The 23892-nt window shown below is 53.5% G+C and overlaps 1 protein-coding gene and 1 pseudogene across 5 annotated transcripts in view; one reads left to right on the forward strand and one right to left on the reverse strand.

Moving 5' to 3' along the window:
* Positions 1-23892, forward strand: part of KSR1 (kinase suppressor of ras 1) — a 176239-nt gene that overhangs the window by 150737 nt on the left and 1610 nt on the right. For 4 of the 5 annotated variants that reach the window (XM_039252652.1, XM_039252656.1, XM_039252679.1 and 1 more), the window contains 3 exons: positions 3627-4433; positions 15689-15698; positions 15943-15948. In XM_039252652.1, coding sequence (XP_039108583.1) covers positions 3627-3705 — 79 coding nt within the window. In that variant the 3' untranslated portion in view covers positions 3706-4433; positions 15689-15698; positions 15943-15948. Of the gene's footprint in view, positions 1-2457; positions 4434-15688; positions 15699-15942; positions 15949-23892 lie in introns of all 5 variants that reach the window. The other variant, XM_039252658.1, reaches the window with a different exon arrangement.
* On the reverse strand, positions 7457-10672 carry LOC120245753 (annotated as a pseudogene).

Consider the following 23892-nt stretch of genomic DNA (forward strand, 5'->3'; position numbering starts at 1 on the left):
TATTCTTAGTTTATGGATTAGGCAGACACAGGTTGGGCAAGCCCCATGTGACAAGCCCCCTGAGTGATATGAATGGTTTTAAACTTTTTTCTTAATGTTTGTTTATTATTGAGAGGCACAGAGCATGAGCAAGGAAGGGGCAGAGAGAGAGAGTGGGGGGAGACACAGAATCCAAAGTGGGCTCCAGGCTCTGAGCTGTCTTCACAGAGCCCAACATGGGGCTCGAACTCACAAATCGTGAGATCATGACCTAAGTCAAAGTCGGCCGCTTAACCAACTGAGCCACCCAGGCGCCCCAAATGGTTTGAAGCTTTTTAAAGGCAAAGGGCACTTCTTAAAAGAGTGCTTTCCCAGCGAGTCCCAGTAGGTGAAACAGATAAAGTCGAGCTGCCCTTGATAGTTCTGGGGCAGGAGCCTGTCTAGGCGGCCTGTGGGGCACCTGCAGCCATGTCGCTGAGCCCCTGGAGAAGCTGCACCTGACCCCACGTCTGCTGCCCAGGTGTGTGGTGGCAGCAGGACCATCCACAGTTCTAGAAAGGGCCGGTGTTAAATATTCTAGGCATGTGGGTCATGTGGTCTCTATCATATGTTCTTGGTGTTTTTGTTTTGTTGTTTTTGGGGTTTTTTGGTTTTGTTTTTTGTTTTTTTGACAAACCTTTAAAGTGGTCCAAATCTTTTAGTGGCTGGATTTGAGGTCTATATAGTTTGCTGGCCCCTCCCATCTGAAAACAAACCAAACTGGGTCTCAAGCTGAGGTGCAGGGAGCAGGGTCACCCGACATACCAGAGGATGCAGGCAAAGTCCGTGAAGAAATACGGTGAACTGGTGTTTTGGGTCATTTGTAGGGACAGTGTAGAGGAGTGACAGTGTAGGGTTGGGAATACTCGCTTAGAGTGACACGTTAGTTGCAATGTTTTGCTCTTAAGAGGAGTCAGGCTCCGTAGCGGAATGTTGACGTTAGAGACATGGGTTCTCGCCACTCTTTGCTGAGTACCTGCTACACACCTGGGGAGACCAAAGGCCAAGGCCAGGCCGAGGCCAGCAAGGTGTTTGCAGTGTAATTGGTAAATAAAGGAGGGAATGGTTATAACCTGCACAGGGGCGTCTCTGCCCACCCAGGGGACTTGAGAAAGGGTCCCCAGAAAGAGGAGGGGGGGGTCACTGGAACTGGGTTTTGAGCAGGAGTTCTCCTGGCAGAGACCGGAGTCTGGGGGTCCCCTAGATTTGCAAGAAGTTCAAGGATCTGGTTCGTCAGACCTTGGGCGACTTGTTTAATATCTTGGGCGCTGGTTTAAGATCTCATCCATAGAAGAGAAGGCTGTGCCAGGTGGGTCTGGCTTTCAGGAGATAATTCCAGAGTCCCTAAGGACCACACAGCCCCACCTTCTCCTTTCACGGGTGGGAAACGGAAGTCCCACGTGGGGCCGCCCAAGGCCATCCGTTTTAGCCCGAGAGCAAAGAATGCCGGCATCCCCGGATGAGTCTCAGTCAGAACTTCCTGTTCAGGATTTGTTCATCAACACATTGTCTCTAATTCTCATTTTCTCTTTTCTTTTCCATTCGTCTTGTTGCTTTTTTTTTGTTTGGGGGGGGGTGGCGGGTGTGCTGGCCCGCTCTGTCCTCTCTCCCTCCCTGCCGTCCTGACACCTGCGGCCCCTCCTCCACCGGTCTGCACTGGGTGCCTGACTCCGTCACCCACCGGACCGCGCCGTTCCCACACTTGGCACGATGGTCACGGGGCACCCCCCCCAGTCGCTGGCGGAGCCGCTACTACGGGAAAGGACGTTACGGTCACCTGGACTTTAAGAACTCCTTCCCGCTTCTGGAGGAATAGTGTGTCTCCTCTTATCTCCTGCCTGTTTGCACCCTGCTTCCTGTTCTGTCTCTGCATCCAGCTTCCCCATTTTTGCGTGTTTTGTTTGCATAAAACCAAAGTGATGTTCCTGTTGCCGAAATGGCCACGGGCAGGGGTCCTGTGGGCCTGTGTGTCTCTCGCCGGGCTGCGAGAAGACCCGCGGCCTGGGGCAGGGCCTCTGTCCGCCCCATGGTGGCCGATGGTGGCATGTCCCTGGGTGGGAGCGAGCTCAGATGGTTGGTCCAAGTTTAGGGTGCTCTTTGGCCAGAGCTTAAAGAAGGGACTGCAGTAAGCCAAAAGAGGGAGCTGTTAAGAAGTCACTTCTGATAGTCGGGCTGAGGGCCGGTGGGCCCACTGGCCAGCCTCTGTCTCAACATTCTGTGACTGTGTCCCAGCCGAGCGCGGGACAGGGGCCTGCTGCCAGGTCCCTTCCAAGCTCCCCATGCTGCCAAGCCACGAGCGGAGGGGGGATGCCTGTCTCCCTCTCCGCAGGGAAAGAGGGTCCCCTGCCCCATGCCCCGGCCAGGCCTCTGCCGCTCCCTCTGCCCCTCCATGGGCTCGGGTTCTGACTCGGTTCTCCCCTCTTCTCTTTCTTCCCGTAGGTTGTAGGCCGGGCTGCCTTGCATGCGCCGGGGGCTTTTCTTCCTCCTAATCGACACGCAGCACCGCGACTTCTGCTCAAGCTCAAACTGAGACGCGGGCACTAACCCGGGGGATGCGGTCTCTGCTGCCCGGAGCGTCTCTCCGGAGACTTCTTCTGTCGCTTTGTGTTTGAAACCGACCCCCACCCGGCTCCACGGCCTCTGTGTGCCTGAATCACTGCTGCCCGCGAGGGTCCCCTAACACCCCCGTCCCCCCCCCCCCCCCCCCCCACCAGCACGTTGGCCTCCCACCGGCGATACTGCTCCCACAGCACAGCGAGTGGAGAGGTTTGGCGTGGCTGCCGACCTGCAGAGAGCTTGTCCAGCAAGGCCTGGGATGATTTCAGAGCTGCCGAGGGCCAAGGGAGGTGGACACCAGAAGTCCCGCTGTCGTGAAAGACGCTAGCCTGCAAGGGCTTTGTCCTCAGCGACACGCTTAGGAAAATTGTCCCAAAACAAAGCAGGGGGCTGGGGAGGGAGCTGTCGCCAAACGATTTCACTGATAAGAACAAAGCTTCCGCCCCCGGCCCCCACGATGTTAGCTCCCTGTAAGTCCACCGGTGCAGACAGAAAGTACCAGACCCCAAGTTGGCGTTCATCGAGGGTGTGGCCGTGCGGCCGCGCACCCTCCCAGCGCTGCTTACCGAATGTACATTCGTGGGGTCCCTCCCACAACCGAGCCCGGTCTCTCCGAAGGCGGGCTCTGAGAATCTGTGCTTCAGCTTGCTCCCCGCGTGGTCCCTGATGCCTGGGACCCTGTCCCAGAGGAGTGTGTGGCATCCCTCTCAGTACTTGGGGGCAGGTTTCTCTCCTGCTTGTGTTTGGAGCCCTGCTCTGCTGGCTGCAAGTGACCAAGTAGATCCAACGAGCCCACAGCAGTGACTGGGGCTGGGGAATCTGAGACTAATGAGCCCCCCGCACCCTCGGGAGGGCGTGTGGCTGAGTCTTAGCGCCCCGGCCACCCGTGACCAGGCGCAGCTCAGCCAAGGCCACTGGCACAGTCACTCACTTCCTGCTGGAGCTGGGTCCTCCGCAGGGCTTCCAAGACTGACCGGCTCCCTAGCTAACACCACCCCGCTTCTGAGCAAGACCAGCGCGGCCGTAACCCTTCTTTCTGTTCCTCTTCGCAGCATTAACAGCAGCAAAGTTGTGCCCCGGTTTGAAAGGTTTGGCCTGGGTGTCCTGGAGCCCAGTAACCCAAAGATGTAGCCAACGTGGGCGGTTTTTCTGCCGATTCCTTTCTTTCTTAAATGCGTTCCTGAAATCTCCAACCAAGCACCGTGACACAAGCGAAAATGCCCTCCGAGACCTCAGTCCCCCCTCCTAAGTGCCGCAACCCAGGAGCGGGAGTCCTCGATTCAGACCGTTCATCCAACAGAAATGCCCTGGCCGGAGAGGAGCTGCACCTGCTATTTCTTAAAGTGACATCGCCAACACCCAGACCCGCCCTGACAGGCAGCGGATGTTTACATGTGCGTTTCTGTGGAGTGAACTCGCCGCTGCACAGTAGGGAATAATAAAAAGTGCTCTGCAGCGGTGCCCTGGTACTGCCGGCCAGGGTGGTGGAAGCGACCTTCCCCTCCCCCATCGGCAGCGAGGAAGGAGGGAAGAACAGCATCGTGACTGTGGCTGTTCTCGGGGTAGGGTGGGGGCGCCGAGGTGTGGCCCGGACTCTGCTTTGTCCCGAAACCCCAACTGTGGGTGATCGCCCTCTGTAGGGTTCTCCCCGTAACCCCCTGAGGGGACACGATCCCTTGTTCCTCTGGCAGAGGAAACCCCGGCTAGGAACCAAGCTGGATTATGAGAGAGGCAGGATTCCTGTTTCCAGAGAGCTCAGGCTCCCCTTTGGCCCCAGCGACCCAGCCTGTACCTGCCGGAAAAATAGAGACACCTCAAACCCAGATAACATCTGGACCAACCCAGTGGCCGGTAGAGAGGTGCCCTTCACACAGCTTCCGGGAAGCCAGACACTAAGGTGCTGGGACTCACCCAGTGCCTGGCTGGCCTCTGAGCGAAGATGCTGAGAGCGAAGGCCAAGCCCCCCAGCTGCGTGTACCGTGTACTGCCCATCCGCGGGGTGACCTGGCTCTTCGGCCAGCCTGTCAGCCGTCACGCCGGGGTTCCGGATCGGCCCGCCTCTTCTCCCCCAGTCCTCTTCAAGGCCCTTGCCACCCCCGACTCTTCCGCTGTCTGCACCTGAGCTCTCGGCCGGGACGGGAGGCCTGTGCCCCCGACGCCTTTCACCTAGACCCACCCAGCCCCCCGCCTTCAGAGCCTTCTGTGAGCCGAGTCGGGGCCACTTGCGTGTTTATGTTTACGCCAGAAGGAGGGGCTTGACTGGGGGGGCGTCGGTGATGTGAGAGCTTCCTGCCTCTTCGTTAGAAACTGTCCCCTAAAGAGAAAAGTTCCAAATGGGAGAGCAGCCTTCAGTGGACGTTCCGCCACATCAGGCCCTCACCGGAAATGACCGAGGGTGATGAGACGTGGCTGGATTCCGACCCAGGACCCGTGTCCGTGCTCTGAGCCAAGACGGGGAGGCATGTGGGCCTCCCATCCCTTTCATTTCCGCTCCCCTAGCACAGCTCCCAGTCTTCAGAGCCTTCCCTGGGGGCTGGCCACAGTGTCCCGGGATGCGGGCCACTGCCTAGAAGCCGAGGGCCACCTTCCTGTCTCTGGGTCAGGAGCCCCCTGGCCCGACCCACACTCGCTCAGAGAGCGCGGCTGTGCGGCCGGGCAAGGTACCCGGGCTCCCCTGCCCATCAGCGCCCCAGATCCCAGCTCAGTACCCTTCCCAGCCGGGGGGGCGTGGGGAAGACAGGAGCAGTGAACCAGCCGGATTCAGCCCCGGGGGACCCTTCCCTCCTCCAGGAGACTGCTTGTTTCATCCTCCCCTCCCTTGGCCTCCCCCATGGGCGTCATGCCCACAGGTCGGTTCAAGAAGCTGGCCTCGAACCCACACAGTGTCGTGTGTGCCCGCGGTGGGCACAGTCATGGTCCCTGCCCTTAAAGAACTGACACTGCCAGGAGCCTTGAAGGCAAGCTGAGGGCCCGGAAGACACCCCCGCTTCCTCTTCGGGGCCCTGGGCGGCCTCCCAGCTCATGGCCCAGCCTCTGCGCTGCCTGTCATAAAAAAAAAAAGAAAAAAAAAAGTGTGGTCCCCTTCTTCCATCTCCTTAAGTGACTGTGAATTGAGGTCGGGAAGACGTGCTTGCCCTTCTGTGTCCTCTCCCCGTCGGCCGTGGAAACACAGGAAGGACTCAGGTACTGTGAATCCAGCACCCACGGCCAGCTGTGAAGAGGACGGCGGGCCTCCTTGGCGGGAGCTCTGGGGGCCGCGGAGTCCCCAGCGGGGGCTGAGAGTGGAGCCCAAGCTCTGGTCCTTTACAGCAGGCCCCGAGCCTCAGTGTCCCCCCCACCCTCCCCCAAACCCTAGGGCCGGTGTCCCCGCTGCCTTGAGCCACCAGAGCCACAGTCCCTGGGTCTCCATCCAACTCGAGACCTTGACTCCTAGCAAGCTCCTCGTTAGTCGTGGGCAGCGTAGCAAAGTTGACCTCTCCGCTCACCAAATCCGCGCGGGGCGCCGGAATCCTGCCCCCTCGTAACACTTCTCCTTGTGATCACAGGGGGCAGCCGTGTGCGCCCTGTAGGCCTGTATTCCCCTTGTTCCGTGTTGATTTGGGGGCGGGGTGGAGACACAAATGTGAAGCCGTTTAGGGAGCTCGTGTAATGCTGCAGTGTTAGCCAGGATTTCATCAGTGTGTGTGTAAAGCCGGCGTCTTCCGTGGCCACAGGCACACACCTGCTTTCTTTTTTTTTTTTTTTTTCTCGAATGTGATGTAAAATTTGTACAGGAAAAGTTTTTATATTTTCTATCAACTGCATTTGTCTTCCAGAAATGCTATTAATTTAAATTAAAGTGGTTAGTATTCATGAACGTGCTGTATCAGTTTTTTGCCACTGGCAAGAACACACCCGCTGTGCCAGGCCAAGCCTGGGTGTCTGGAGTATGTGAATAAAATCGTACCAAGGTGTCCGGCGCTTGTGTCTACTTTGGTCAGCTCCAGATGGGCGCGGAGGGGCTGCTCAGGCGGATAGCAAGGGGAACAGGAATGGGGGGGGCCGTCAGGGGGGTTGGACCCCTCTAGCTGCTCCTTCCAAAGAAAGAAGTTCTCCGTGGACCTCGAAGGCAGACCGAGGACTGGAGACAACATGGCGTCAGAGCCCAGGATGCCCAGAGGAAGGTCATCCACCGGCAATCGTCCCAGCTGGTGGGCAGACCCAGAGCCACCCAGGCTGCAGGTGCCTGTGCCGCCCGGACGCTGTAGGGGCTGGGGGGGGGGGGGGGAGGAGAGAGGATCGGGTATCCGAATCTTAGTTCTAGGAGCCTTAATTCACGAGACCTGTAGACCAGTGCTTTGGAGGTTGGAGTAAGCAGAAAAGGTGGAGGAAAATAGGAGCCGGCATGGGACGCCTGGGTGGCTCAGTCGGTTAAGTGTCTGATTTTGGCTCAGGTCATGATCTCACGGTTGTGGGTTCGAGCCCTGCGTCGGGCTCTGTGCTGACAGCTCAGAGCCTGGAGTCTGCTTAGGATTCTGTGTCTCCCTCTCTCTCTGCCCCTTTCCTGCTCTTGCTTGCTCACTCTCAAAAATGAATAAACATTAAGAAAAAATTTTTTAAAGAGGAGCCATGGCATTCGTGTGGCCCCTCCTCTGAGCCAGGGGTACTCTCCATATATCGTCTTCCCTTAATCTAATCCTCACAACAGCACCGCGAGGCGGGAATTGTGATGTTTCAGCCAAGGAAACTGAGGCACCGAGTGGTTAAACTGCTCACCCAAGATGACACAGCTGGAAGATGGCTAGCCCAGGACTCGGCCAACGGCTTTGACTCCAGAGTTTCCACAAAAGTCAAGGAACATCCCAAATCAGACTTGCTGAGCACCTGTGCCCAGAACACGGCATCACGGGCTGGAACAGAGAAAAAGGTGGTAGTGCCCTTGCGTTAAGAGGTGCCGCAGTCTGCCTGGCAGGCTTCATGAGGGAAGTGGCCTTGGAGCTGATTTTCAGCCTGGTGTATGTAAACAAGAACTGGGCATTCTACCCTGTGGGAACAGCATCTGCAAAGGCTCAGAGGTCTGGGTGTGCTTGGGAAATCACGAGTATTCCAGCTGTTGTAAAATAGAACCCGGGGAAGTAGATTGGAGGTGGGCAGCACCCTGTAGGTGCCCAGCCAAGGAGTTTAGACTTTAACACGGCCGCCCTGGGGAGCCACTGAAGATTCTTGAGCAGGGGAGGGCCGTAATTGGATTTATGTCTTAGATACATAGGATGGACTGGAGCGGGCCTAAAACTAGAGGCCAGGGGATCAGGACCTGAGCTCTGCTTGGATGTGGGAGAGAGGTGGGCGTCTAGGATAACTCCCCAAACATCTGTCCTCGTGCTGATGGGGTCGTTCGCTGAGAAGGTGAGCCCGGGGATGAAGAGCAGGGAGAAGGTCATTGGCAGCATGCCTTCAAGAAGAATTCGCTGTAGAAATGAATGGGGAGGGGTGGGAACGAGGAAAATTAAACATGTGACCTCGTTCTTGAGGATCCAGTGGTAAAGCTGAGGGTCCCCAGTTCTGGACACTTGGTTGGGGGCTTGTCTCTGTCATATCGGGCATGTTTTCCCTCACTGCTGCATTTTAAGAATCTTTCTTGAGAGGCCATTTTTGTCCTTTTTTTTTTTTTCAAGTCACGTTGGGAGACTTTTACTAACTTAAATTGATGTTATTAACTTTGCCACGTCCTCAGTGAATATACCTTTATGTGATACAAGCCTACAGATTCTCATCGATACCACGGGATCGTGAAAACTTTACATGCTTTCGTGTAAATCTGTGTTTTGTGACGATGAAGACAATGTTCAAATAACAAATTACTTCACTAAATACTTTTTTTTTTTATGTTTATTTTTGAGAGAAAGAGACAGAACGGGAGCAGGGGAGCGGCAGAGGGAGAGGGAGACACAGAATCCGAAGCAGGCTCCCAGCTCCGAGCTGTCAGCTCAGAGCCCGATGCGGGGCTCAAACACACAACCGTGAGACCATGACCTGAGCCAAAGTCGGACGCTTAGCCGACCCAGCCACCTGGGCGCCCCCAAGAACACGATACTTTTAACGACGATGGCACATTTAACACCTTCCTCCCTCCTCTGGGTTCTCACACCAGATTGGCAACTGAAATTTCACACCAGCCTGGGCTTGCTTGGCCAAGGTCGCTCTTCCAGAGAGCTTCACGGCCCATTTAGCAGCTTTGCCCGAGTCCTCCCAAGTGAGGATTGTAAGGCCACTGCCTTAGCATCGTCGCCTCTTGTACCTTGTCACTGTCCTGTAAGAGGTACTTTCATTTCCAGATCCTTCCCTGCCACGATACCCCGTGCAGTAACATCACCCCACCTGACTCCTCCAAAAATGTTAACCAGAAGGGCCAGTACCTTCGTTATCAAAGTGATGGGCTTAGGCGCTTCTGTCACTTGATGGACTGTGGCACCACCACCAACATCAAGAAGGTTGGCCGGAGTCCGTCCCTGAGGTCGTCTTACATCCACTGTGGCCACAGCCAAACCAGCGCCCCTCGGTAGACAGCCTATATTTCCGTCAAGGCCAGTGCAGTTGGGGTCTGCCTCAGCTGCACCTTTGTCCCCTTCATCTTCCCGCGTCCCGTCCCCTACATCAAAGATTTGCTTCCGGCTAGAAGCCGAATTAGAATCAAAATTGATCTTTGCGTCCAGGCACAGCACAGCTCTGTCTGAATGCTCTACCGTGGGAGAACTTTTTTATTTTTTTTCTAATGTTTATTTTTGAGAGAGAGAGGGAGCGAGCAGGGGAGGAGCAGAGAGAGAGGGAGATGCAGAATTGGAAGCAGGCTCCACGCTCTGAGCGGTCAGCACAGAGCCCGACGCGGGGCTCGAACTCATGAACCGTAAGACGATGACCTGAGCCAAAGTCAGACGCTCACCCGACTGAGCCACCCAGGCGTCCCATCTACCATTGGCGTTCTCTCCACCTTAGTGACATCACATTTCAGGAAAAGATTGTAAAGCTTGATCCTATTTTTTGCTGCAGAATCCACAATAGGAAGTGGAAATCCTACTTCTGTGCAAGCCAGAAGGTTCTTTACCTATGGCCTCAGGAGTCTCCGCAGCCACATCTTCAATGCTGCCCCTCCCCCCCCCCTTGAGAACTTCCTATTCACACGGGACCTTGAGATGACCTTTCCGTTGTTACTGCACAGCAGCGTTCCCTCTGGGATACCGTCGCTCACAGACCGATCCTTGACTGCACATTCTGCCCTCTTCTTCCTTGCGCTTGGTGAGCAGCTTCTTCCCAATCACCTGTGAGGCACCCGCTTTTGCTTCTTCTGGAGAGAACACCATCGTCCCTCCTCCTGTGAGGCCACAGGAGGTCCTCTTCCTCTACCACCAGCTGAAACCTGTGCCCGGACCGCAGCATCATTCGCACCTAATTTCTTGGCAACCGCGTAAACATCTGGTGATTTGGCCACGCGTCCTTTGGGGATTCTGACAATTCCATACCCGTGGATGCGTGTAGGGAGAGCTAGCTTGTGTGGCTGCTGCTGTATTTGGAGTCCGTGGTTCAACAATCCAGAACTTCCCAGCACCGGGGGCGGCGGCCCCCGGGACCCCTAAGGGCGGCTGTGGCCAACGCCGGCTGTAGAAAACGGACGCCACCCTTTCTGAGCCCGACTGTGTCCCCTCGGCGCCACCGCTGCCGTTCTTACCTTTTGAGGAGGTGCCAAGCAGAAGCAGTAGAAATCCCTTTCCCTGACCTGGGACTGAGAGGGGGTAGGTTAGAGGTTAACCAGGGCAGTGAGGTCTTAGGAGTCCCTTTTAGTCCCTTAAAGTCCCCTTAAGACCCCTGAGCGTCTCAGAAATGGGGAGTGAGAACTTGGCACAGAGCGGCTCTTTGACACCTTGTGTAACATTTAACTTTCCCTAACTACCAATGTGCCCTGTAGATGGTTCCAGATTTGGGCACGGGAGCGAGGACTTCCCTGGCATCTGTGGGAGTTAGGGGCAGTGCCGGCAGGTGCTAGAGGCTGGTGTATGGAGACGGAGGGAGAGAGAGTGTGTGCGACCAGCCACCATCGTGATGGGGAACGGCAGTGTACCTGCATCCTTGGGAACCCAGTTTTAAATTGTACCCTTGGGGGAGAGCTTTGTAACTGGAAGAATGAGTCCTCTCCCATCCCTTCCTGCTAGGCTGGGGGGGGGGGGGGAAGAATGCAAATATAATCCGGTCTTTAGGAGTGCAGATCTTTGTGTCCTCAGAGGCCGGACAATCAGAAAGTGTGTGTGACACGGAAATGCCCCCCCACCCGGTGCCGGAAACCCCAAGGGACCAGCTGAAAGCAGTGGTTTGGGAAAGTAGCTAAAACATGCCCTAAGGGCCAAGTGCCAACTGGTTTGCTAGAGAAAGGGGCGCACTGCAGGCAGCCAATCCAGCCGGAGGAGTTGGAAGGAGGTGCCTGACTGAGGATGTCAGGGGACACGCGGCGAGAAGTCGTTGTGTTCTCGGGAGGGTGGTGAGGATTGTGGGTAACTGGGAAATATGCTGAGATAGCTGGTCCCCAGCTCTGGTGAATTGTAGCCTCCGGGGAACAGCCCTGTGTTGCCAGACCTTCCTCTTTGCCATTCTGTTTGTTTTTCTTTGGAGGCGCAACTGAGTGAGGGACAGAGAGAGAGAAGCAGGGTTCACTGATGTGGGACTCGAACTCGGGAACCGTGAGCTCATGACCTGAGCTGAAGTCAGATGCTTAACGGACTGAGCCACCCAGGGGCCGTCTTTTTGTTTGTTTTTAAGAGGAGCTCGAAGTCTGGATGTTTATGTGGAATCTCCCAGTTTCCAAAAGGTGGCTTGCATTTTCTTATACTGTACGTAAGACAGACAAAGCCAGTTTGCAGACTGGAACTGGCCCATAGGCTACCCAGTCGCAGGTTCCAGCCCAGCTCTGGCGCCAGCAGTGACCGGCAGCGATGGCCGGCACCGGGAAAGCTACTGCACGCTCCCCCTCCTTTGTGTTGCTACGTGCTGTGTGCTCTGGGGATGCGCCTTGACTTACCATAAACCATGACACCCCTCCCCCTGGGGCCCGGGGGTTGATGGCGGGAGTCTGACGTGACATTGGACTTCGGTGTGAACGGGGTCCTCTGACGGATCCCGAGCCCATGCCGCAGTTGGGTGGATGTGTTGGGGTGACTTACACACCAAAGCTCTGGAGTCCAGCTTTGTTAATACTTCTTGGGCCTGGTGACCGGACAGTCCCCAGCCCTGCTGCGGACCCTGCCGTCCTCAACAGGACTCCCTGGGGAGGGCCCCCTGCTACTGGTGAGCCCGTGAGATATCCTCGGGCATAACTGAGACCCAGATGACACAGGTCATCATCACAGTGAAAAAGTGATTCTCTTTTCCAAGTATCTTCCAGTCCTTCTGAGGACCTCAAGAAGAATGGCTCAAGTTGTTAGTAGCATCACCTCCTTATCAGCGCCGATCTTACCTTCGTATATATGTTTTGTTTTTTCTTTTTGAGAAAGAGAGAGACAGAGAGCATGAGCAGGGGAGGGACAGAGGGAGAAGGGGAGAGAATCCCAAACGGGCTCCGTGCTGGGCATGTGAGACTTGATCTTATGCCCCTGGGACCATGACCTGAGCCAAAATCTAGACTCGGCCACTCAGCTGGCCGAGGCACCCAGGGAGGCCCCCTGGCCGATCTTCCTTTTACCAAAGATGAGTCACAGACTCAGAGCTTTGGGCGAATGACATTTTTCTAGCTGGTGTTTAAGAGCCTCCACCACCCCCACCTTTTAAATGTTGTAAAATATAGACAATTGTCATTTTAACTGTTTAGCCACATGGTGTCTTAAGACCCAACCGCAGAAATAGCACAATGTCACTTCTCCATCCTGTTGGTCACAGCAAGTCATTGGCCACCGCCGATTCAGGGGTGAGAAAATAGACCCTGTCTCTTGAAGGGGCCGTGTGGACACAGGCAAGTGTGACTCTTGGGGGGCCGTTATTGTAGCATGCTACCTTCAGGGGACACCTGGGGGCTCAGTCGGCTGAGCATCCGACTTCAGCTCAGGTCATGGTCTCACGGTTCACGGATTTGAGCCCTGCCTCGTGGGCCCTGTGCTGACAGCTCAGAGCCTGGAGCCTGCCTCGGATTCTGGGTCTCCCTCTCTCTCTGCCCCTCCCCAACGTGTGCTCCGTCTCTCTCTGTCTCTCAAAAAATAAGTAAATGTAAAAAAAAAAACATTTTTTTAAGACATTTGTGCTTCAGCTCTCAGAATATAAGTCCCAGAGGGGACAGTTCTCCTATGTGGAGCCGTTCCAGGAAGGCGGAGCCAGGCCCTCTCTGTTGCTTCCCGAAGCTGATTGGAATGGGAGAGGGCTGGTAAGAGCACCCGGTGACCGCACGCAAAGTCTCTTTCGTGCCTCTGGTCCGGGAGGCCGCAGCACCTGTGACTGGCCGTCCCCCTGCGTGCAGTACGTGCCGGGGCCTGCTCTCAGCGTCGTCCACGACCACCCCATTTAGACATCCCACCGCTCTAGCTCATAGTGCTAGCTCATAGTGCTCTTACTGTCCGAGCCTTCCAAGTGGGCACAGACACTGCAAGGTAAGCTGTTGGGTGAAGACCCCTTAGCTGCCGGCACACCCTTTAATCGGGGCAGCCAGAGCTAGGGCTTCTGGGGCTACGGGAAGAGGGAGCCTGGACACCGGGGGCCACTGATCAGGAATCAACCGCCAGCCCTCTCGCTGCTGAGCACATAGTCGACACTGTAACAAGCATTAACTGAAAAACAGTCTTGGATGCCTCCGTGGCACCCAGCTCTTGGTTTCGGCTCACGAAGCATCTAATTCCTGGTTTCGGCTCACTTTCTGATCCTACGGTTCATGGGACTGGGTCCTGCATCAGGCTCTGCAATGAGTCTGGAGCCAGCTTGGGATTCTCTCTCTCTGCCCCTCCCCCTCTCAAAAAAAAAAAAATAAACTTCGACAGCAACAAACAATATCTGAGAGGCACCTGGATAGCTCAGTGGGTTACGTGGCCCATTCTTGATTTTGGCGCTCAGGTCATGATCTCATGGTTTGTGAATTTGGGCACAAAGCTGACTTGGGATTCTCTCTAAATATTCTATCTAAATAAACACACTTAAAAATAATCTCTGAGTACTCCCTCCTCTGTGCCCCTCAAGTCCTCCCTGGACCCCAGTGTCCCCAAGCTCTTCCAGAATCACTGTTCCCCATCAGGAGGGGAGGTCTCATCCCTCTCCTTGAACTTGGGTGGGACTCTGGGATTGCTTCAGTAGGCAGAATGTGGTAGAAATGGCACGGCATGACCTTTGAGGCCAGATTATCAAAGGACCCCGTTTCCCCCTGGCTCCCACTCTCAGGCAGAGGCGAGCTGTCCCCACCTGGCCCTGCTCAAGTTCAGCTTTGTGTGTCAGATCCATGCAGTCATTCTTTTAAGCTACTACATTTCAGGGTAATTTTATGCAGCCACAGGTAAGCGGAACACAGGCTAAATGAAGCAGCCCTGTGGCATGGGCTCAGCCGGTCCATAGCTGGTGGCCAGTTCACCCAGGGCATCCCTTCAACAGACACCCAAATGGCGGGAGGGGTCGCTGGGGGCGGATGGGGGAGCGCGGGGACCCGGAGGAGCCCAGCTGACCTGGCTTTGGCTCATTACATGTGTGGCGCCGGGCACTTCTCTGATTCTCAGAGTCATCAATTGTTCCGCATGGCAAGGGCTGCCAGGAGCTTGACCAGAGGCAACAGATGTAAAATCCCTGGCCTAGTGCCGGGCAGACGGCAATCTGGTGTCGGTAAACACTGGCTCCTTTCCTGGGGAGCGTTCATGGTCAATGAAGAGGGACTCCACTCCTGAAAGGAGAGTAGAGAAGGAAGGGGGTTGAGGGGAAGGGCATGGGCCACAGCCAAACCAGGTTTCATCTGCCTCTGGCAAGCACCACTGGCTGCCAGCCCATCCATTATCTGTGTTTAGGAACTGAATCCAGAGGTGGGGTCCCTGAGAAGCTTGAACTTGAAGGCTCTTCTCTGCAGAGGCTTGCATGGCTGTAGGCGTTTGTAACATTTGCAGGACCTAAGATGTATTTTTTATTTATTTTTAATTTTTTAAAACGTTTTATTTACTTCTGAGAGAGGGAGACAGCGTGAACAGGGGAGGGTCAGAGAGAGAGGGAGACAAAGAATCTGAAACAGGCTCCAGGCTCTGAGCCAGCTGTCAGCACAGAGCCCAACGTGGACCTCGAATCCATGAACCGTGAGATCATGACCTGAGCTGAAGTCGGACGGTTAACTGACTGAGCCACCCAGGCGCCCCCTAAGATGTATTTTTTAAAAATGTGTCTGGGACACCTGGGCGGCTCAGTCGGTTAAGTGTCCCGCTTCGGCTCAGGTCATGATCTCCGGGTTCGTGAGTTCAAGCCCCGCCTCGGGCTCTGTGCTGACAGCTCAGAGCCTGGAGCCTGCTTTGGATTCTGTGTCTCCCTCTCCCTCTGCCCTGCCCCCGTTTGTGCCCTGTCTGTCTCTCTCAAAAATAAACATTAAAAAATAAAATAAAATAAAATAAAAGCATCTAGGGGCACCCAGACGGCTCAGTCGCTTACACGTCTGACTCTTGATTTCGGCTCAGGTCATGATCTTATGGTTCATGAGTTCAAGCCCCGCGTCCGTGTGGAGCCTGCTTGGGATTCTCTCTCTCCCCGCCTTACGCCCTCTCCCACTCGCACTCTTGTTCTCTCTCTCAAAATAAAGAAAGAAAATTTTTTCAGAAAGGGAGAAGAAAATCATCTAAGCTCATTTAGAGGAAATTGGGAACAAAGACTAGCCCTAGGCTAGTCGCCCAAGGACTCAAAGCGAAAGTGGTGGCATGTCTGAGATAGCAAGCTGAGCGGTCACTAATCTGGCTGCTCACCTGGGCTCCCCCCTGAGGAAATGCGAGCAGTGACTCTGAGTGTGCTGGATTCCAGGGTGCGGCAGGCAATTCGACTCCTTATCCCTGCCGGCCATGGAAGTGTTATCACCGCGTCTCAAGCTCAGCCCAGCGCCACTTCCTCTCTGGCCTCACCACCCACAAGATAGGTGAGCGAACAGATATGACTTAGGGAGCGCTTGCTCTGTGCCAGGCACTGACTTGAGCGCCTTCCAAGCATTAGCTCATTCAGCCCTCTCGCCCACCTAACCGGATAAGGCCCGTGAGTCGCCCCACCTTACAGACGAGGAAACTGAGGCTCATGGAGCTCAAGTAACCTGCCTGGCCTCACCCCGCTGCTGTGCCCCATGCTTCCTTCATAGCACATCAGTGCACTGAGTAACTTGCATCCCCACCAACCCTAATGATTTAGGAACCACTGGAAGGAAAGGACGGTGTCCTCTTGGGCTATGGTCCCCAGAGCCAAGCTCGGGCCTGTGTATGCAGCAGGTGCTCAGTAAATGCTCGTAAATCTCATCTGCACTTTCCTCTCACATCAGAGTCCTCTGTTCTCAGAGGTCTAATCTAAGAGGCTGCTGGCTGAGGCCCTCACTTGTGTGGGCTCTTGGGGGCCCCTAGCCATGCATTTCTTTGGTCACCTGTTTTAGTGAAGTAGGGATTCATTTTCTTAAAGATGCCCCCCCCCCGATTTTTAATTCAGGTCCCACAAACTCTGCATGAGGTGCCCCGTTGAAAACGCAGATATCAGACTTCCCTCCAAACTCCGCAGCCCCAGGCCCTGGGAGAGATTCTGGGCTCACCAGAGTTTGAGTATCAGCTAGCTAAATGTTTCCCGCCTCCCCCCACCCCTTCCGCTCTGGCTGTGCTTTTGTGCTTCAGGACTTCCAGGAGAATCATTGTTCTAGAGTGGCCACCCTCATACCCTCCTTTCTTTTTTTAGAAAGCTGTGGATTCCAGTAAGTGGAAGTTCAAATAGTTTTGATTCCTTTTCAGCAGGTCGAGGCCTGGGCTCTGCCATGAGAGTTCAGCTGGGGCAGAGGTGGGGAGGAGGCCAAGCGGGGGGTGGGGAGGGGGGGGAGCCTGTAACCCTGTCCTGACACCATCCCTCCCCTGCCTCGTGAAGGCATCCTCTCTCTTTCCCCTTCCCAGCTAAGCCTACACGCCCCCCCCCCCCAACCATTCCTTCTAAATACATGTTCAGTTTTTGAGTCCTGCTCTGGGAAGGAGTCAGGGTCAGCAGCCTCTGCGGAGGAAGGTCAGGTCTGGGGTGAAGGCGGAGCTCACGCCGGGTGCCCGACAGACACCCCACGGGAGCCTGGCGACCTTTCATTTGCCCTGTAGTAACCCCGGCACGAGAGCCCGTTGGAAGCCTCTGAGCCTTCACTGAGAGGAGACTAAGAAAAATGGGGAGCTGGGGGAGGCGCGTCCCCGAGGCAGTGGGGAGACCTAAACGGAGGTGGTCCCAACCGGGCTGGAAGATCACCACCGGAGGGGACTTCATATTGCCTGGCCTCTTCTCCGGGAGGCGGTAGCGCCCCCTTATTCGCGGTTTCTGTTACTCGCGGGCACTGTGGTCCAGAAGCAGACCATCCTCACTCGGGCTTATTGTCGGGAGGTCAGGGGTAGCCTTGCCTCTCTTCAGCTCGCTTGAGAAGGGGGAGTACAGCAAAATATTTTGAGAGAGAGAGAAACCACATTCACCTAACTTTTATTATAGGATCGTTGTAATTGTTCTATCTGACTATTACTGGAATCTTTCACCGCGCCCAACGTATCCATTCAACTTTAGCACGCGCACGTATGTACAGGAAAAAAACGTAGTATACATACAGGAGCTGGTGTATCTGGGACTCAAACTTCCCTTTGGGGTCCTGGGACATAGTCCCTGACGAAAAGGGGGGAATACTGTATATGGTGTCTTTCCTTAAAAAAAAAAATTATTCCGTTGTTTATTTAGCTCCAAGCCAGATAACGTATAATGTGATACGTATCCAGCGACATACAACAGGACTATTGTTTGCTTTTTACAAAAAATTTTTAAATTTTGAAATACATAGGGAGTTGAGTTCCTTGGACCTCTCTCAAGCTACCTTTTAGAAATCGAGATATACTTTGCGCACAAGCGGAAAGTGTACAAGGCGAAGTGTGTAGCTTGGTGAGTTTCAACAGGTACACACACCCAGTGTGTGTGATCGTGTTAGACAGAGAGCACTTCCGTCACCCCAGAAAGATCCCTCCGTCCCCTTCCCAGTGATCTCTCTCCTCGCAGGTTCCTCATGTCTCGTCCAGAACTTCATAGAAAGGGAAGCACGCAGTGTGTACATTTTGTGTCTGCCTTCTTTTTCCAGCATAATACATTGGAGACTTACGTATGATGTTTTTATCAGTGGCGTTCCGTTGTGTGATTGCAATGTGTCCGTCTGTTTGCCTTTTGATGGCTCCTCAGACTATAATGTATAAAGCTGCTCTGAGACTCGTATGCTGGTCTCGGTGTGGACTCATGATTTTATTTACTGTGAGTAAATCCCGAGGAGTGGAATTTCTAGGCCATGAGGAAGATATGTTTCACTCTGGGAGAAACCACCAGAATAATTTCCACCTTGGCTTACAGGACTCGACTAGGATGTGACTAGGGCTTGTTTTTTTTTTTTTTTTTTTTAATGTTTTTTATTTATTTCTAGGAGGGAGAGAGAGAGAGACAGCGTGAGCAGGGGAGGGTCAGAGAAAGAGGGAGTCACAGACTCTGAAACAGGCTCCAGGCTCCGAGCTGGCAGTCAGCACAGAGCCCGACGCGGGGCTCGAACCCACGAACCGCGAGATCATGACCAAAGCAAAAATCGGACGCTTAACCGACTAAGCCACCCAGACGCCCCTAGGGCTTGCCTTTTTATCCAGTGTTATAATCTCTGCCTTTTGACTGGAGTGCTTAGTCCCTGTCCATTTAATGTCATTGTGGATTTAGTTGGGCTTGAGTTGACTATTTTGTTACTTCTCTTTGTCCAGTCTGTGCTTTCCCCTCTTTTTCTGATTTCTTTTGGGTTAAATGGTGGCATTCTTTAAATACCATCTTGTCTTTTCTACATGTTCTCTTTTCTTTTCTTTTTTTTTTTAAATTCTTTCCTTTAACATTTAATTTATTTCTGAGAGAGAGAGAGACAGCATGAGCAGGGGAGGGCAGAGAGAGAGAGACACACACACACACACACAGAATCTGAAGCAGGCTCCAGGCTCTGAGCTCTCAGCACAGAGCCCGACACGGGGCTCGAACCCACGAACCCTGAGATCGTGACCTGAGCTGAAGTTGGGCGCTTAACTGACTGAGCCACCCAGGCGGCCTTACGTGTTCTCTTTTCTTAGCCAGCCTCTGTTGTATTTCTTTAGCAGTTGCTCTAGAATTTACAGTACCCATCATTCAGGAATGAATCCCAGCTCTGTCAGATTGCAAATCATGGGATTTTTCTCACCCACCTTATGGGAGACACACTAGAACCCTGTGGTAGAGCAGGTGCCCGGGCAGGCAGGCTGTGGGGAGGGAAGGAAGGTTAAAAGGAGAAAACTCACTTCATCCACGTAAATGTATGTGAACTGGGGTTTCCACACAACACCCACGAGAATCTGATCTTTTCGCCAGATTCTGAGGGAGGTCCTCGGACTTTTTCAGGTTTAGGATGCGGTCTCAGGCAATCTTCTCTAGATCATAAAGGACAGGGCCCCCCAACCTTTGCCTGGTTACACAAGAGAAGAGGGAGAGGCGGGACGCCGGCTAACCCTTGTGAAGTTCGTGGGTTTTGCCAGACACCTGCCTGCTGAGAGACTGTACCCCTGACCACCCGCGTTGCAGAAGCTTCTGGATTCCTCACACGGAAGTTGGAGTGATCTACAAAGCTGTACCTCCGACTGCCTGCTGAAAACCTTCTAGGCTACTGAAGCGAAACCTGTACACCCCGCATCGGGGTGATACCCACAGATACCCCACTTCTGTTCCCCCGAGGCATACGCACACGACTGTCATTCACGGCAGCTTTAGTCATGGCAAGAGTGAAAACAGCACAGATCTCCATCAAAAGAAGGACGAACAGATACATGGTGGTTTATGTACAAAGCAATGCCGGGCAGCAAAGAGAAATCTCACACACACAAAGCGACATGAAAGAAGTCAGACTCCCAAGTGCATGTGCCGTATAATTTCATTTCTACGAAGCTCAAGACGTCAAATTCGTTTCTAGTGATGGAAACCAGAAAGGTCATCACTCTTGGGGGTACCTCCTGGGGGGGTGTCGCAAGCAAGCCTCTAGGGGCTGGAGATGTCCTACCTCCTGATGTCTGGAGTGGTTACAGAAATGTGTACATACACAAAATTTTTCGCCCTGTACACTAAAGATTTAGGCATTTTACTGTATGCAGTTTCTTTTCTTTTAAATTTTTTAAAATGTTTATTATTTTTTAGAGAGAGAGAGAGAGACAAAGAGCAGCAGGGAAGGGGCAGAGAGAGGGAGACACAGAATGGGAAGCAGGCTCCAGGCTCCGAGCTGTCAGCACAGAGCCCCATGCAGGGCTCGAACCCACGAGCTGTGAGATCATGACCTGAGCTGAGGTCGGACGCTTAACCAACTGAGCCACCCAGATGCCCCAAATGTTTATTTATTTATTTTAATGTTTTATTTACTTCTGAGAGAGAGAGAGAAAGAGAGACAGCATGAGCAGGGGAGGGTCAGAGAGAGAGGGAGACCCAGAATCTGAAGCAGGCTCCAGGCTCTGAGCTAGCCATCAGCACAGAGCCCGACACAGGGCTCAAACCCACAAACTGTGAGATCATGACCTGAGCCGAATTCGAACGCTTAACCGACTGAGCCACCCGGGCGCCCCTATTTATTTTTAAGGTTCATCCATGTTGTAGCACTTGTCAGAATGTCCCTCCTTTCTAAAGGCTATATAATATTCCATTCTATATCTATCAATCTATCTATCTGCACACATTATTTTTTGTAAGGTATTTATTTATTTTGAAAGAGAGTGTGTGATCAGAGGAGGGACAGAGAGAGAGGGGGAAAGAGAGAATCCCAAGAAGTCTCTGTGTTGGATCTTACGAACTGTGAGATCATGACCGAGCCGAGCCGAAATCCAGAGTCAGACACTTAACCAGCTGAGCCACCCAGGCACCCTATCTTCACACATTTTTTCATCCCTTTATCCATCAATAGACAGTTGGCTTGCTCCCATCTCTTGGCTGTTACAAATAATGCTGCTATGAATGTGGGTGTTTAGATACCTCTTCAAGTCCCTGTTTTCAATTCTTCATGGCACATGTGAACTGCTAATGTTGGATTGTGGCGTAATTCTATGGTTAGTTTTTTTTTTTTTTTAATGTTTATTTATTTTTGAGAGACAGAGCATGAGCAGGGTAGGGGCAAAGAGAGAGGGAGTCACAGAATCCGAAGCAGGCTCTAGGCTCCGAGCTGTCAGCACAGAGCCCGACGCGGGGCTTGAACCCACAGACCACGGGATTGTGACCTGAGCCGAAGTCGGAAGCTTAACCGACTGAGCCCCCCAGGTGCCCCTGTGGTTAGTTTTTAAGGAACTACCAAACTGTTGCATCACATGGGTCTCAACCTTATTGATACAGTGATGCTGTGGCTAGAAATGTCTGGGCCACTCACCTGACCCCATACGACTTGTGGTGAGCCCCCCCACCCACCCACCCACACAGATATTTCCCCATTGGAGCCAATGTGGTGGCCACCCCGGCCCTTATTGTTCTTGTATGACTGCAAGACGCACCTCAGCACCAACAATCAGAGAACTTTGAAAACCCACGGTTTCTGACTCACAAATTCTGGAGGGTACACAGCACACGGGGACCACCCAGGGAGGCTGTAGGGAGAGAGCACGAGCGAGCACGAGCACAGACCTGGAGTCCTGCCCTTATTGGGGTCCAATGGGGGTGACTGGAAAGGAATTGGAGTGCAGGAAGAGAAAAGCAGCCTCACTCATGGGTTAGTTGTTGAGGTTTCGAGAAGCTAGAAGCTGCCCTAGAGCTGTCGATGCCTTTATTCGAGAGGGACGTCTTTGAAATGGACACCTCGGCAATCAGAGGCTTCAGGCCAGGCACACACACCACTGTTCCTTAGTGGCCTCACCATTTCACATGCTCGCCAGTCTCCTTCCTCCTCATCTGCCTCAGCACCTGCCATCTCCTGTGCTTCGATAGTGGCCGTCCTCATGGGTGGGAGTTGGTGGACACATATTTTGAACCGATCCTTTGGTCTACAGTGGAGGGAACAGAGAGCTTCAGACCAGCACCCGGGACCTTGAACAACAGAGCTCCGAAGGAACTTTCCCAAGGGCTGCCTCTCACTTCCTTAAGACCACAGCTAGGTCCTGGGAATGGATAGTGGCGACCACCCAGGCTATGCAGCTGCTAAGGTCAACTGTGTCTTCATTTTTTTTTTTTACTGTTTATTTTGGAGAGAGAGAGAGAGAGGGCACAAGTGAGAAAGGGACAGAGAGAGAAGGAGACACAGAATCTGAAGCAGGCTCCAGGCTCTGAGCTGTCCTCACAGAGCCCGATGCGGGGCTCGAACTCACTAACCACAAGATCGCAACCTGAGCCAGAGTCGGACAGTTAACTGACTGAGCCCCCAGGCACCCCAACACCCACCCCGGCACTGTGTCTTGAACTGCCTCCCTTCTGTCTTAAGTAGTCCACAAATGCAGTGGTCTTTGAGTTTGACTGCCATGCACGCACGGCCCCCCCCCCCCCCATCCTCCACAGAACAGGCACACCTCCAAGGTGCGTGGCAATACCAAATGCTTGTGTGCTGGACCTCTAGTCTCTAGCTGTCCCCGTGATTCCCTGGGCTCTGGGGTTTTTTGGGGTTTATTAACAGCAATTTATCAAGATAGTGTTTATATCCAGGGAAATGCACAGATCCGAGTTTGCTCGATGGGTTTTTACGTATGTCAGTAGTTGTGTGACCACCATCAGTGTGGAGCCCCAGAAAACCTCCAGTGCCGGGAAAACTCCTCTGTGCCCCTCCCAGTCAGTGCTCTGGGCGGGTCATTGCTATTCTGACCTGTTGCTGGACTTTGTATAAATGGAATGGTTACAATGTATCTGGTCTCTTCCCCTCAGCCCCAAGGTTCACTGACTTAATTCCTTTTGGGGAGGAGCATCGGGCTAGTCCACTGCATGAAAGTCACAATGTGTTTTTCCTTCTTCCCGTTGCTGAACCTTTGTGTCTTTCCAGAATGCGGCAGGGAGAAATAAAGCTGTCATGAATATATGCGTGTGTTTTCCTTCCTTTCTGCTCCAACTGCCCTTATATTTGGTCAAATTCTGATTGATCCAGGAATATAATGGGGACAGAGGGTGGGCAGGGGGGACATGTGGCCTCAGTCTATGGGAGCATCTCAGAGGAGTCAGTCTTCAAATTCCAGGGAATCTATGCAAAGGGCAAGAGGAAGAGAGGTCCAGAGCCGTGCATGGCCCCGTGGCAACTTCTACCCAGCCGGTGCCCGGAGGACCTTAACCGCTCTTCCGCTCTTGACCACGTGCACAGTGCAGGGACCCACATGACTTCAGGTAAGCTTATTGTCACCTTCTCCCACCCCATCCTCTGACAGCCTCCCCTGCCCGTCTCTGCTTCAAGTCAGTCATCTCCCTTCGCTAGGTGCTGAAGCCACTTGAATGCAATTTATTTCGTGTGTTTCTAACACTCGTGTCACTCGGAATATTCTAATATGTCCAAGACTTCCCCTCTTTCCATTGTAAAGCCTGGTGGGGGAGGGGGGGAAGGAGAGGGGAGAAGAAAAGAAAGAGATAAAGAGAGGGGCTCTCAAGCTCCCAGGACGCCACTATAGTCTAGGGTAACAATTTCCATTATTGCGTCCTCTATTTGAAAGATATGTCCTTCTAAACTTTTAAAAATGTTTTATTTATTTTTGAGGTGGGGGTGGGTGTGGTGGGTAGAGGCAGAGAGAGAAGGAGACACAGGATCCCAAGCAGGCTCCAGACTCTGAGCAGTCAGCACAGAGCCCAATGCGGGGCTCGAACTCACAAACTGCGAGATCATGACCTGAGCTGAAGTCAGACGCTTAACCGACTGGCCACCGAGGCTCAGAAAAATATCCCTGTCTACGTGATTGTGTTTTAATAAGAGGAATAGAATTTTTACACCTTTCTATATTTATTTTAATTTTTTTGAGAGAGAGAGTGCAAATGGGGCAGGAGCAGAGAGAGAGAGAGAGAGAGAGGGAGGGAATCCCAAGCAGATTCCACGTTCATCATGGAGCCAGCACGGGGCTCAGTCCCACGACGGCGAGATCATGACCCAAGCTGAAACCAGGAGCCCAACGCATAACCAGCTGAGCCACCCAGATG

This window comes from Hyaena hyaena, unplaced genomic scaffold (assembly GCF_003009895.1).
Source record: "Hyaena hyaena isolate Hyena2069 unplaced genomic scaffold, ASM300989v1 scaffold_10, whole genome shotgun sequence".
NCBI lineage: Eukaryota > Metazoa > Chordata > Mammalia > Carnivora > Hyaenidae > Hyaena > Hyaena hyaena.